Below are 14,068 nucleotides of genomic sequence, written 5' to 3'. Positions count from 1 at the left end.
CTTGTAGGCAGCATATTCTTCGGGAGTGGCTTTGGATTCATCAATTTCTTTGAGCTTCTTTTCAAGGACATACTCTTTGTCCTCAAAACGAAGCGCCATTTTGATGTTGCGCATCCAATCGTTATACTTTGAGCCATCCATAACGACTTTGGAGCAAATGTTGAGCAAAGAGAAGTTGTGGTTGGAGGATGATGAAGCAGAAGTGTTTCCAGGAATATACATCTGAAAAGAAAGATAGTTTTAGTTAGATTTCAAGATACCTTATTACAGTAACCCAAAGATACAATATTAAGGTTAGGATCCAACTATGATGATTCACAACTTAGAAATGGGATGCCGAGATCCAAGTGTAAATTTCATAAAGGTAGGTGAATGACGATTTACCAATTCCACCATAAGACGAAATGAAGTGAAATTCCTAATTCTTTTGAGATACATTGAAACTATTCAATGGAATGTTTTAATCTCGGATATGCTCTTCTATTTGTAACTGAGATACCGAGGATCACAAACAAGATGTGAATAAGCATGCAAATGTGCTTAGTAACCTCATTGTCTTTATCATTACCTATTGATGTGCCGGTAAACCACACACGCTCCATCAAAATGATAATTACGAGATACCCATTACTACTCTTTATTAGTGCCTATTAGTGTGCTGGTTAACCATACACGCTCCACTAACGACCAATAAAGCATAATGTGCAATTTCATGGGTTAGCATATTTTTCACATTTTCCCTAAAGTAACTAGAGTTGGGATTTTGTAAAATAATGTTCTAGTACTTTCTTAATAAAATTATACTTTTAATGAGATTTAGTTGTCCTATCAAATCCGTTCTGCTAACGATCCTCCACTAATCAAGGAAGCGGTCGGTGAGAGTGGACACCTATTCAACTACCATTTTATAGGCAGTTTCCTTATACCCCCCCTTATAGACTAGCTTCGTGAATGAGGCATACTAGCGATTTGACTGACCAATTCTTATACATATATAATATTTAACTTTTAATTATAATATATATAAGGTGTGTTTTAAACCTTTTTAAAACTTTTGGGTTTATATAAATTTCGAAAATTAAACTATTAATTTAAATTTAAAATAAACCAAATAACTAGATTTAATAATTATCTATTAATCAACTTTTAATTAATTTATTAAATCTTGTAAGGATTATCTAATCAAATTAAACAATTAATTTAATCCTAATCCTTATCCCTCTAGATTTCAAAAATTAGGGTAAAGGATAATTTCCTTATTTTTCTCAATTATCCAATTAGGCAATAATTATCCAATAAGGCAATAATTATTCAAAATAAGATAAACCCTAAAATAAGAAGCAAATTTCGAAATTCAAGGGAGGAGGCTAGGGTTTTTCAAAACCCTAACCCTAATTTCGATTAGGGTTCATGGAGGCTAGGGTTTTTCGAAAAACCCTTTGAACCCAAAAACCCTAAAAACGAAAACATGGCCATTTAGGGTTTAATAGCTATAAACCCTAATTTGCAATTCAACCATTATATCAATTCAATTTAAAACAAACAATGGCTCTGATACCACTGATGGGATTTGGGTAAAACAAATAAACTAGAAAATAATTCCTAAGTTCACATGCAACCTACTTTGGATCTATGTTTTAACTATTGAACATATAACTTTGAATTGCTAATCAAGAACCCTAAGGAGAGAGGCTATTTTCGAAAATACCAATTAGGGTTTAAGAGTTACATACCTTTCAATTGTTATAGAAAACAATTGGTAATCCTCTTAATTTCGATTAGGGTTTATGGAGGCTAGGGTTTTTCGAAAAACCCTTTGAACCTAAAAACCCTAAAAACGAAAACATGGCCATTTAGGGTTTAATAGCTATAAACCCTAATTTGCAATTCAACCATTATAGCAATTCAATTTAAAACAAACAATGGCTCTGATACCACTGATGGGATTTGGGTAAAACAAATAAACTAGAAAATAATTCCTAAGTTCACATGCAACCTACTTTGGATCTATGTTTTAACTATTGAACATATAACTTTGAATTACAAAACAAGAACCCTAAGGAGAGAGGCTATTTTCAAAAATACCAATTAGGGTTTAAGAGTTACATACCTTTCAGTTGTTATAGAAAACAATTCGTAATCCTCTTGATCTTGATCTTCTTGGAAGCTTAGCACCACAAATGTAATGTCTCTAATGGAGTCACACCCAAGAGCTAGCAAGAAGGAAACTTGTGAGGAGAGAGGCTAGGGTATGCAAAAATCAGCCTAGGGTCTCTTCAAGGTAGGAGTTTTTCGATTTTGAGAGCCAGGAGGCTCCTTATATAGCTGAGGGATCTAGGGTTTAGGGAAAACCCTAATACTCCTTTGCTTGGGGCCTAAGCTTATCTAAAGGCCTTATCCAAGCCCTTTGGGCGAAATCATTAGGGTTTCCCCTATAGATTTCGTCCACCCCCTTCCAAGGAGGTTCTGGAGCCTTCCACTCAACTATTTGATAATTGCAAACTAGTCCCTGCACTTTATAATTAATACAATTAACCCCAAAATTAATCCTAATTAATTTCTGGCTAACTATTAATTAACCTTATGATTTCTAATTAATATATTAATCTTTTAACATATTAATAAATCATTTATATTAATTTATTAATCTTATAATAAATCAATATCTCTCCTTTCATAATTTCTGTGTCCGGTTGCTAGGTTTGAGGGCAACCGAAAAGGACTGTGCTGCTATCAATTCAAGTACATACCAATTATAGTTATGGGCTTAGACACCTAATCCAACAGCTATATGGTATGGTACAAAGTCAATTGTATGAATGAAATGCAACAAGACTTGAGCGTCAAGTTCCATACATGAGATAAACTATGAGAGTTCCTTTAGGAGTTCTCTCCGGGCCTACAAAGATAAGGGGGCGGTGAGGCAAGGTAGAGTAAATCAACAATAGGCCGACCGTCTCCGTCTTCGAGTGAAATATCGTTTTAGTAGTCCCAATTTTACGAAAAATTTGGACCGATGGCTGTTCTCCACTAAGGAGTTGTTTAAGAGAGAACTATAACTATACGGCTAGTAACTGCCTTTGGAGAATCTTGTCTCAATCATAATGTATCAGGAGTCTTCGGCATAAGTTCCTTGGCTTTGATACGATTTGAAGATTCCGTTCCTCTTCGGGTGATTTTCTTTCTCTTTATTTAACTATTGAGCAAAAGAGTTCGCAGAGATGCCATGCTCCGACTCCGTAATAATGTCTTCAACATCTTAGCCAAACGAACGGACCTGGTCCGAAAAAAGTTGGAAGTGAGGACCATAACATCCCCAAAAATCCAACTTCTAAATATTTTTCCTTTTAAAATCGGGTCTGAGCCAAATAGGTATTTAAGTGGTCCTTAACTTTAAAAACCAACTTGTTATAGCAAATTAATAGGCGTAATGGTCCATAGTTGGGCCTCAATAACCGGTTATATATGGCTTAACCGGTTATATATGGCTTAAGCCCTTTTAACCCATTTTAAATGATTTTACAAAAGCAAATGAAAAATATAGATTTATAATGTGCATTTCTTAGAAGAAAAAAACGGTCCTGGCCAAAGATGCATGGCAGTGAAGACCATTCCTTTTTGAAAACATGCAACCCGTTCATATCAACAAGTTCTACCTGACGACTTCAATGCATTAAAGGCTACAATGGTATAATATAGAAGCCTCAGTGGTCCAATACTTTGAATACATCTACACATAGGTAGTTGTATAGCGGCCTCATCCAACAGTTACCGGTCCAGGTCCAAGGAAGCCAAACTCTAAGTGGGTTTGTCAATAAAATCTATAAACGATGTGATTTGGCTTATAAACTAGTCTTCGTAAATAGTTGTGGCCCAAGCCTGTCTAATCAATTTTTTATCTTACGTGGATTAAGGATTAAAAAAGTCTCATACGTCGATTAAGGAGTGAAGCAACTAGGGTTCGATCGCTCAATAACCCTCTATGAAATCGAACCCTCTGTGAAATCGATTTCCATAGCCTTGGTGACATCAATTCGTTCTCAGCCTTGGTGACATCGATTTTCCAGCAAGAATGGGCCCTGTTTATTGGATTTGCTGCAATTATGACCAAATTGCCCCTATTTGTTGGTTTTTCTGCAATTATGACCAAACTACCCTTATTTTGCTGCAATTTGTGATGGTGAACAGAAAAGACATGACCAGATTGCCCCTGCTAATAACAGCACATGTAAAAATATGATTTTGTAGCAATTCAGTTTATAACAACACATGTCTTCGAAACCTATCATGTTTTCACAACCCAAAAGAGAAATTTTCAAGAACTAATTATGCAAGAAAAATACACTGCAAAACATGAATCAATCAATACTACCATTGATACATTTTTTATTGATTAACAAAAGATTTTGCTTAGGAAACTGGCCATATATAAAAGATTGTGTTTTTCTTGTAATTATCTGATTAGCACCTCTATTTCGTCAAGAGAAACTTGTAATTTTAATCTGGTGATGTTGTTTAATTGTAAGATGATCTCTAGCTAGTTATTTATGAGCTTTGGTATCATCTCAGATCATCTGAAACTAATTAAAGGGGTTTTTGTTAATATTTCACCACCTGACCTTATGTATTCATATAGTGGAGGAGACTCTCTCTTGGATTTTAATTGGTATCATCTAACCTTAGTATAACAATATTGAAAATGAAAAATTTTCTTTTTTCAAGATAACGAACACAGTGTACATGATAATAATTCAGAAAATCATTTTGAAAAATAATATTTGTCCTTATAAGTCATTTTGAAAATAAATAATACATTATAATAATTCAGAAAATCATGACCAAATTTCCGCTGCTGTTATTGTTGCTGTTACGCGATTATACATGTTAATATTTCAAAAAATCATGACCAAATTGTCCTTGATGTTGTTGGCAATTTGACATCTTATTCTGGTAGGCAATTGCTAATAAACAAGATTATCTTAACAGTTTTGACCAAATTGCCCCGTTATTGACCAAAATACCCCTGCATACTATTTTTTTTTTATAAAAACTAACTATTTTAACAGTTTTGACCAAATTGCCCCAACTGTTGTTGTTGCTGTTACGTGGTTATACATGATAATATTGCAGAAAAAAAGAGGTTAATAAGGAATCTTCACTTGCAGGGACGCAAATAGTTCTTTGTCATTTCCATGTAACCGCAAATAGTTCTTTGTCATTTCCAGAAGCAAATCTTCACTTGCATGGACTAAACTTTGTCATTTCTAGCAGCAAACTTTATCAACCAACAAAAAGAGGTTAATAAGTAATCTAAATAGCATTCGCTTGTAACAACACCAAAACAGGACCTACACCCAAAATCGTCCAAAACAACCCCTGCACTCAATTGTGATTCCTTTAACCGTGACCAAATTGCCCCTCTGTTGTGATTTCTTTAGATTCAAGGTAACATTGTTTTAAATGAAAAGATCATTTCTTAGCTTGTTTACATAAACTCTTTCTTAACTTGTTTACATAAGGATTTGCCTTATCCAGAAGGGTATCCACAATCACAAGGATTTGCTTTATCAATCGTGCTCTTTTTCTTGGAAATTTTTGAGCTTCAGCCGGAGTTGAACGATTTACAGGAAGACGCCATTAGAGTTGAAGAAACTGATTGTTCAAGAGGAGAGGAGCCGTATGACCACCTGATGCCCTAAATCAGTTTATAAAATGTATTTTTCATTTAATGTTGAGTAGATGTGCCAACACACTACCTAAATATGCCAACTTGGACACTACTTTGCCAACTCAGCCATTCACCTGACAGATCCGGTTACCACCGGGTCAGATTTGAACAAAAGATAATCTTCGTTGGTATTTTTTGTACGGGACTATAGTTGGATGGTATTTTTTGAACAACAAAAACTTCGATGGTCTTTTTTAAACTTTTTTTAAACTTTCTTACCCTTATAAGTCATTTTCCCTTCTATTAATTCACATATCATTTTACATCAAAACCCTTATTAACTACATTCACTTTCCGGGGACAAAGTTTGTAGCATAAGACCATGCGTTATTTGCAACAGGATCAGCAAGGTGGTCAGCCAAGTTCTCCAACGGCCCCTTTCCTGTCACAATGGCTTGAACAAAGAACCCAAACATGGAGAACATAGCCAGTCTTCCATTCTTGATCTCCTTCACCTTCAACTCAGCAAAAGCCTCTGGATCATCTGCAAGGCCCAATGGGTCGAAGCTACCACCAGGGTAAAGTGGGTCAACAACCTCACCCAATGGTCCACCGGCAATTCTGTAGCCCTCAACCGCACCCATCAAGATGACTTGGGTGGCCCAGATAGCCAAGATGCTCTGAGCATGGACCAAACTAGGGTTTCCCAAGTAATCAAGACCACCTTCACTGAAAATCTGGGATCCAGCCTTGAACCATACAGCCTCACCGAACTTCACACCATTACGGGCCAAGAGCTCAGGGAAGACGCAGCCAAGAGCTCCAAGCATTGCCCATCTGCAGTGGATGACCTCAAGCTCACGGTTCTTGGAAAATGTCTCTGGATCAGCAGAAAGTCCGGCGGTGTCCCAGCCGTAGTCACCTGGGAATTCACCGGTCAGGTATGATGGAGCCTCGCCGGAGAATGGGCCTAGGTACTTGACACGGTCAGGGCCGTACCATGGACTTCCTGATGGTGCAACCTTCTTGGCAGCTGCAGTCTTCCTCATGGAAACCCGTCCATTTCCGAAAAGCTCAGAACTTGAGGGAGTTGTTTTCACTGATTGGCCTGCGAATGGAGAGGAGAGAGCCATGGTGGAAGCAGCCATTGTTGAGGTTGGTTAGAAGAGAAGATGTTATGTACTTATGTTGATATTGAGAGTTGTGAAGATGTGTGGGTTTTGGGAGTTCATTTATAGATGGGAAAGATGCAAGCCTTCGTTATCTAGAGATATCTCTATCTTCGTTATCATTGGTCACTCAAGATATTACTTTTTCACTCTAGATTTGTTTTACGATCGGTTAGCTGGTTGTTAAAAGTTAAATTTATCTAAGTTAATTAATTTATTTACGTCCGTTTTGAACTTTAGACTTTTAATTTAAGAGATTTCTACCTCTACTCGCATAATTAGTAACTCGATTAGTAATGAGTTAGGTTAAATCATTTTTTTGGTTTTTAGAATAGACAAATGGTCCCTGTGGTTTGCTCAAAATTGTCACTTTTGTCCAAAAAAGTTTGGACTAGCACCAGAGGTCCAAAGTTTTCATTTTGTTGCTTGTTTGGTCCAATCAGTTTTGATTTTTTTCAAAATGACAGATTTGCCCCTGTTAATATGATTTTCTTTTTTTCTTATTTGTTTTTCTGATTTTATATTTAAAAAAAGGGAAAATGACACATACGCCCAATGAAGTTTCTAGGGTTGACCCTTTTAGTCACTTAAGTTTTTTCGTGACTTTACGAGGGAACCAAGTTGTGGGCAACCTGTTCTTTTAGTCCCCTTTACTTGTTTTAGCCGGTTTAGAGGTCATATAGACAAAAATTGGGGCCATCTATCTCTCTCTCTCTCTCTCTCCAGAAAAAACCCAGCAACAACCAAAGATGTTGCCTTCTTCAGCCCATCCTCTCGTCTTCATTCTATTTTGATTGCAGACTGATCCAATCACCACCAAACCACCGCCATGGCCAGTTGAAGCAAGCCTCCGACCGCAAAGAGGACCATCAGCACTGTTCACCGGAGAAGAAGAACCGGCGAGAATCACCATTTTCCCTCCTGTCTTCATCTCTTTTCGACCTTCAAGCAGCTTCCAATCATTTTTCCTTACTCCTCCATCAATCTTAGGTAACCCCTTTTCTTTTCTGTTCAGAACTCATTCAAAAATCTCCAAGAACAGTCAACACCTGCCATTGTGGCGGTGACATGAACAGTTCCGACGGGATGGTCCCGGTGATGGGTTCGGTCCTAAACAGATATATGTTGTTCCTTATTCCGTTGTTTTTCTGTTTTGGAGGTGTTTAGGTCGAAAATTAAAAAGAGTAGTTCTACGGGTCTCCTCTGGCGAGCTCCTTATCGTCATTACTCTCTTCTGGTCGTCACCTATTAGAGCCAAGAACATCAGGAGTGATGGGTGTTGAATATCACCGGTGATGATGGGTACCACCCACCACAGCAGCGGCGACGAGTGGTGGTAGCACAGCAGCTCTGCTGCTTCCGCCTTCCCAATCCAACGGTGATCGAATAGGAAAGAAGGTTCATATATCAGGGTTGTTTGGGGTGGGGCTGCGGTGGTTCTATGGCGGACGATGGTGGTTTCCAGTGAGGAAGAAGGTGATGGCAATGGTGGAGCAAGGTTGATTTAAGTTGAGAGAGAGAGAGAGAGAGAGAGAGAGAGATGGCGTGAGACCTTTTAGTTTTTTTAATTTATTAAAATATAAAAATAAATGAGGTGGCATAAAGGGGTAACCGGGTTACCCCTTCGTTTTCTCAAAAAGGACCTATTGGAACCGACAAAACCAAATTTGTTCCCATAAAAAACCACTAAAAAAGTTAAGTGACTAAAAAAGTAAACCCTAGAAACTTCATAGGGCGTATTTGTCATTTTCCCTTAAAAAATAAAAAATAAAAATAAAATAAAAATAAATCACTCTCTCTCTCTCTCTTATTTGTTTTTATTTTTCTGATTATAGATTTAAAAAAATAAAAAATAAAAATAAAATATCTCCTCTCTCTCTCTCTCTCTCTCTCTCTCTCTCTCTCTCTCTCTCTCAAATACCATCACCCGTCGCTGGAAATCGTTGAAGAACCCTAAGGTTTTCCAAATCACTGAAATTGGAGTTTAAATTCCAATCGAGCATGCTCCCTTCGAGATTAATCGCTTCCATCTTCTTCATACCCCAAATTTCATCGGGAATTTCACAACTTACATCATTGAACGAGAGATCAAGCTTAGTTTCTCAATTAAATTATCGTAGTTATCATCCTCTTCACCTTCAATCTCTTCATCTTTTTCCCTATTTTTTTGTTGTTTTATCTTTCATGTCCTGATTCGGGCTTGAGTCCCCAATCTGATAGCAGTCACTTTAACCCTAATTGACGCGAATCATTCTTGTGGATATCAGGAGGAATAATGTTGGATTTTGAGAAAATTTGTGGCTTAACGAAGTAATTTGCTCTCTCGAGCCGGATGACGTATGATGCTTCCGGTGTGCTCACAGCTAAGTGACCGATAATCGATCTCGTTAGTCGGAGCGATGAAGATCTGAAATTCGTGATCACAATCTCTAAGCTTCTAACATATTTTTTCAAAGTTACAATGTGTTTGATTCACCTGAATTGTCTCGACTTCCTCCAACATTGCAAAGATTCCAGATAGTGGGAGACCATGAAATCCCTTCATTTTTCTTATCGTGAACTTTCTCTGAGGTTTGTGAAGGAAGTGTCATGGAGCTAAATTATGTTTTGAGGTAATCAACGTTGATAGGTGGGTATGGAATCGAAGCGGCTCTTGCAACTGGAAATTTCTGGTGGATGCGTTGAAGTTATGGTGAGGTGGAATGAGATTAAAGGTGATTTTGATGATGAGGTTTGTTAAAGGTTGAAGATGGATGATGTTGGATGAGAAGATGTACGAGAGACACACACACACACAGAGAGAGAGAGAGAAAGAGAGAGAGAGATAGAGAGAGAGAGAGAGAGAGAAAGAGAGAGAAAAAAAAGAGAGAGAGAGAGAGTGAGTGAGAGAGAGAGAAGAGAGAGATATTTTATTTTTATTTTTTATTTTTTTAAATCTAAAATCAGAAAAATAAAAACAAATAAGAGAGAGAGAGAGTGATTTATTTTTATTTTATTTTTATTTTTTTAAATATAAAATCAGAAAACAAATAAGAAAAAAAAGAAAATCATATTAATAGGGGCAAATCCGTCATTTTGAAAAAAAAATCAAAATTGATTGGACCAAACAAGCAACAAAATGAAAACTTTGGACCTCTGGTGCTAGTCCAAACATTTTTGGACCAAAGTGGCAATTTTGAGCAAAACCATAAGGACCATTTGTGCAGTTTTGTCTTTAGAATATAAAGAAAACAAAATTGCAATCACATTTTTCTAAAACCGGATGAAATAAATGAGTCGTTTTTTTAACAAAACATGTGAGTGGGGTACATATAATAGCATCCTTAATAAAATGACAAAACTGCACAAATGGTCCATCTGGTTTGCTCAAAATTGCTTGTTTGGTCCAATCAATTTTGATTTTTTTGGTCCAAAGTTTTCATTTTGTTGTTTGTTTGGTCCAATCAATTTTGATTTTTTTCAAAATGACGGATTTGCCCCTGTTAATATGATTTTCTTTTTTTCTTATTTGTTTTTCTGATTTTATATTTAAAAATATAAAAATAAAATAAAAATAAATCACTCTCTCTCTCTCTCTTATTTGTTTTTATTTTTCTGATTTTAGATTTAAAAAAATAAAAAATAAAAATAAAATATCTCTCTTCTCTCTCTCTCTCTCTCTCTCTCTCTCTCGTACATCTTCTCATCCAACATCATCCATCTTCAACCTTCAACAAACCTCATCATCAAAATCACCTTTTATCTCATTCCACCTCACCATAACTTCAACGCATCCACCAGAAATTTCCAGTTGCAAGAGCCGCTTCGATTCCACACCCACCTATCAACGTCGATTACCTCAAAACAGAATTTAGCTCCATGGCACTTCCTTCACAAACATCGGAGAAAGTTCACGATAAGAAAAATGAAGGGATTTCATGGTCTCCCACTATCTGAAATCTTTGCAATGTTGGAGGAAGTCCAGACAATTCAGGTGAATACTCAATTCACGATATCTATTTTCCGTTCCTCTGTATGAATGAATTGAAATTGCCCTAATGTTCTTAGGCAGAACTGATTAGTACCAATATAGAAGATAAAATTGAAATCAAACACATTGTAACTTTGAAAGAAGATGTTATAAGCTTAGAGATTGTGATCACGAATTTCAGATCTTCATCGCTCCGACTAACGGGATCGATTATCGGTCACTTAGCTGTGAGCACACCGGAAGCATCATACGTCATCCGGCTCGAGAGAGCAAATTACTTCGTTAAGCCATAAATTTTCTCAAAATCCAACATTATTCCTCCCGATATCCACAAGAATGATTCGCGTCAATTAGGGTTAAAACGACTGCTATCAGATTGGGGACTTGAAAGATGAAACAACAAAAAATAGGGAAGAAGATGAAGAGATTGAAGGTGAAGAGGATGATAACTACAATAATTTAATTGAGAAACTAAGCTTGATCTCTCGTTCAATGATGTAAGTTGTGAAATTACCGATGAAATTTAGGGTATGAAGAAGATGGAAGCGATTAATGTCGAAGGGAGCATGCTCGATTGGAATTTAAACTCCAATTTCAGTGATTTGGAAAACCTTAGGGTTCTTCAACGATTTCCAGCGACGGGTGATGGTATTTGAGAGAGAGAGAGAGAGAGAGAGAGAGAGAGAGAGAAGAGAAGAGAGAGATATTTTATTTTTATTTTTTATTTTTTTAAATCTATAATCAGAAAAATAAAAACAAATAAGAGAGAGAGAGAGAGAGTGATTTATTTTTATTTTTTATTTTTTTTAAATATAAAATCAGAAAAACAAATAAGAAAAAAAGAAAATCATACTAACAGGGACAAATCCGTCATTTTGAAAAAAATCAAAACTGATTGGACCAAACAAGCAACAAAATGAAAACTTTGGACCTCTGGTGCTAGTCCAAACCTTTTTGGACTAAAGTGGCAATTTTGAGCAAATCATAGGGACCATTTGTGCAGTTTTGTCTAATAAAATACATTTTCTATAACTTGCTGCTAAAAATAAAAGTGAAAGTTCATCTGTTTTTTCTGAAAACGTTTTTATAAAAACGAGTAAATTGCACGAATGGTCCTTATGGTTTAGGGTAATTTGCACGTTTGGTCCCTAACTTATTTTTTTAACTCAAAAGGTCCTTACTGTTTGTTTTTGTTACGCACTTGGTCCCTGTCTTACCTAAAAAGACTATTTTTCCCTTGATTTTGTTTATTTATTTAAATAAACACACCTCCAACCCCACTCTCTCAACTTATCTTACCTAGCACACAAAATTTCCCTATTTAATAAATAGTCTTTTTAGGTAAGACAATGACCAAGCGCGTAACAAAAACAAACAGTAGGGACCAAGTGCGTAACAAAAACAAACAACAAAGACCTTCCGAGTTAAAAAAAAATAAGTTCGAGACCAAACGTGTAAATTATCTCAAACCATAAGAACCATTCGTGTAATTTACTCTATAAAAACTAAAAAACAGTTTTACACAACGGCGTAAATTTGAAGGATCCCACATTTAAGTTTATTTCATCAAACTATATCAAACTAGGCGATATTCTGCTGATAAGTCTATTTTATGAATGTACTAAATTGTCATAAATATGTTGAATTGATGCATAATTGTCCAAGAATGGCACTATTTTGATGAAATGTTGAACATAATGTGCAGGCAACTACTTAGTGCCAAAGTGGGCGAAACGCGCAAGAAACAGCTAACAAGCATGGGAGATTAATTGGTAAAAGAATGAAGAAAAATGGTGCTGAGAAATTTGACCACTCTTCAATGTTTTGATCATATCTCAAGATCTAGAGCTCTGATTGACATGAAGAAAGTAGTTTCGGAAACTAGACAAAAATTCCTACAACTTTCATGTTTTGCGTTTTTACTGATTCTACCGTTTTCATCACCAAAAAGGGGCAACAATGATGAGGGACGTCCTAGAACGCGTCTAAGACGCCCCCAGGACGCCTAACGTTTTAGACCGTTTTCAAGTGCAAATCAAGGACGACAGAAAGCCTGTAAAACGCCACGAATGACACCAGAACGTCCTATATGACGTCTAAGACGCCCACTATGACTTCGACGCGGAAAATAGCTCCGAAAATCAGTTTTTCAGCACCTATTTAAAGGAGATTTAACCCTAATCGACTTAGGACTTCTCCCCTGCGATTTTCCACAGTTTTGGAGGGTTCCAAACACATTCACACCTTCTCCAAACGTGTTTCTGATCATCAATTTTCGAATCCGAGGCTACAAATCACCAAGTTCATCATCATTCAACAATTGAAGTCGTTCAACCGGTGGATCTTCATCAAACTCCAGATTTGGTTACTTCTTCTCCAAGGTTTCATCGTTCCATGATTGATTGATCATTAGATTTTATTAGTTTTATGATTTCAAGTTGGTTTATGAAATTTATTATGAATTACGTTGTTTTTATTCAAGTTTTGTGTTTTGTGAATTCTATGGAAGGCTAAACCACCTAGGTTACTTCCGGGAATGTTTAGGATGATTTGATGAACGTGTTTTGATTATTACTTCTATTCCAATCAACTTTGGTTATTATATGTTCTTAAATTTATTATTTCTATTAGTGATAATTGAAGTTGAGTTTTATTCATGTGTTTAATTTTACAATTAAGATAGTTTATTGTCAATTCACTAATCGTGCCTAATTCATATAGCTTAGGAACTAAGACGATCGGTTGAATCAACATATACTATTCTAAAATTGTGATTTTAAATGCTAAGCATTGTAATTGGTAATCATAAGACATAATATTGTCAAGCCACTCATTGTTCCTAATCCATTTACACATAGGGAGTAAGACAATTAGTAGGGATAACATATTGTGTGCCCAAAGTTATTTGTTGCAAGTTAATCAACCTGAATTATGTCTAGGTAATTAAATAGGAATTTAAGGGAAGAAAAACGTGTAAATCCAACCATCTGAACAACTGAACCGGGAGTATCTTGTTTTGTTTTCTCATTGATAGTAGTTTGTTTTAGTAGTTCTTGCATTACCAAGTTTTTAGCTTTTTCATCAACTTTTAGTTTTAATAATTTCGTGACAATTGCTAGTACTTTTTCATTAATTATTTTAACACAAATTTTGACCACAACCTACTCGTGGATTCGACCCTTACTTACCCTAGCTATTTAGTGTGTGTGAGGTTTATTTTTGACCGAGACAACGACCTCGATCATCTGCGCGTTGCGCAAT

General features: G+C 36.1%; 1 protein-coding gene across 1 annotated transcript; it reads right to left on the bottom strand.

The window, feature by feature from the left end:
* Positions 1 to 5,404: 5,404 nt before the first annotated feature.
* On the bottom strand, positions 5,405 to 6,893 carry LOC145123435 (chlorophyll a-b binding protein 16, chloroplastic-like). Its single transcript, XM_079058639.1, has one exon. The coding sequence runs from the start codon at positions 6,814 to 6,816 to the stop codon at positions 6,016 to 6,018; it is 801 nt and encodes a 266-aa protein (XP_078914765.1). The 5' UTR covers positions 6,817 to 6,893; the 3' UTR covers positions 5,405 to 6,015.
* Positions 6,894 to 14,068: the final 7,175 nt, after the last annotated feature.

The sequence above is a fragment of the Lactuca virosa genome, chromosome 7 (assembly GCF_052849685.1).
Source record: "Lactuca virosa cultivar CGN04683 chromosome 7, Lactuca_virosa_CGN04683_v6, whole genome shotgun sequence".
NCBI classification, from domain to species: Eukaryota; Viridiplantae; Streptophyta; class Magnoliopsida; order Asterales; family Asteraceae; genus Lactuca; species Lactuca virosa.
This window is presented reverse-complemented; position numbering and strand designations above follow the sequence as displayed.

Bases quoted from the DNA above. Each gene is read 5' to 3' on its own strand.
- LOC145123435 (XM_079058639.1), bottom strand. From the start codon at position 6,816: ATGGCTGCTTCCACCATGGCTCTCTCCTCTCCATTCGCAGGCCAATCA.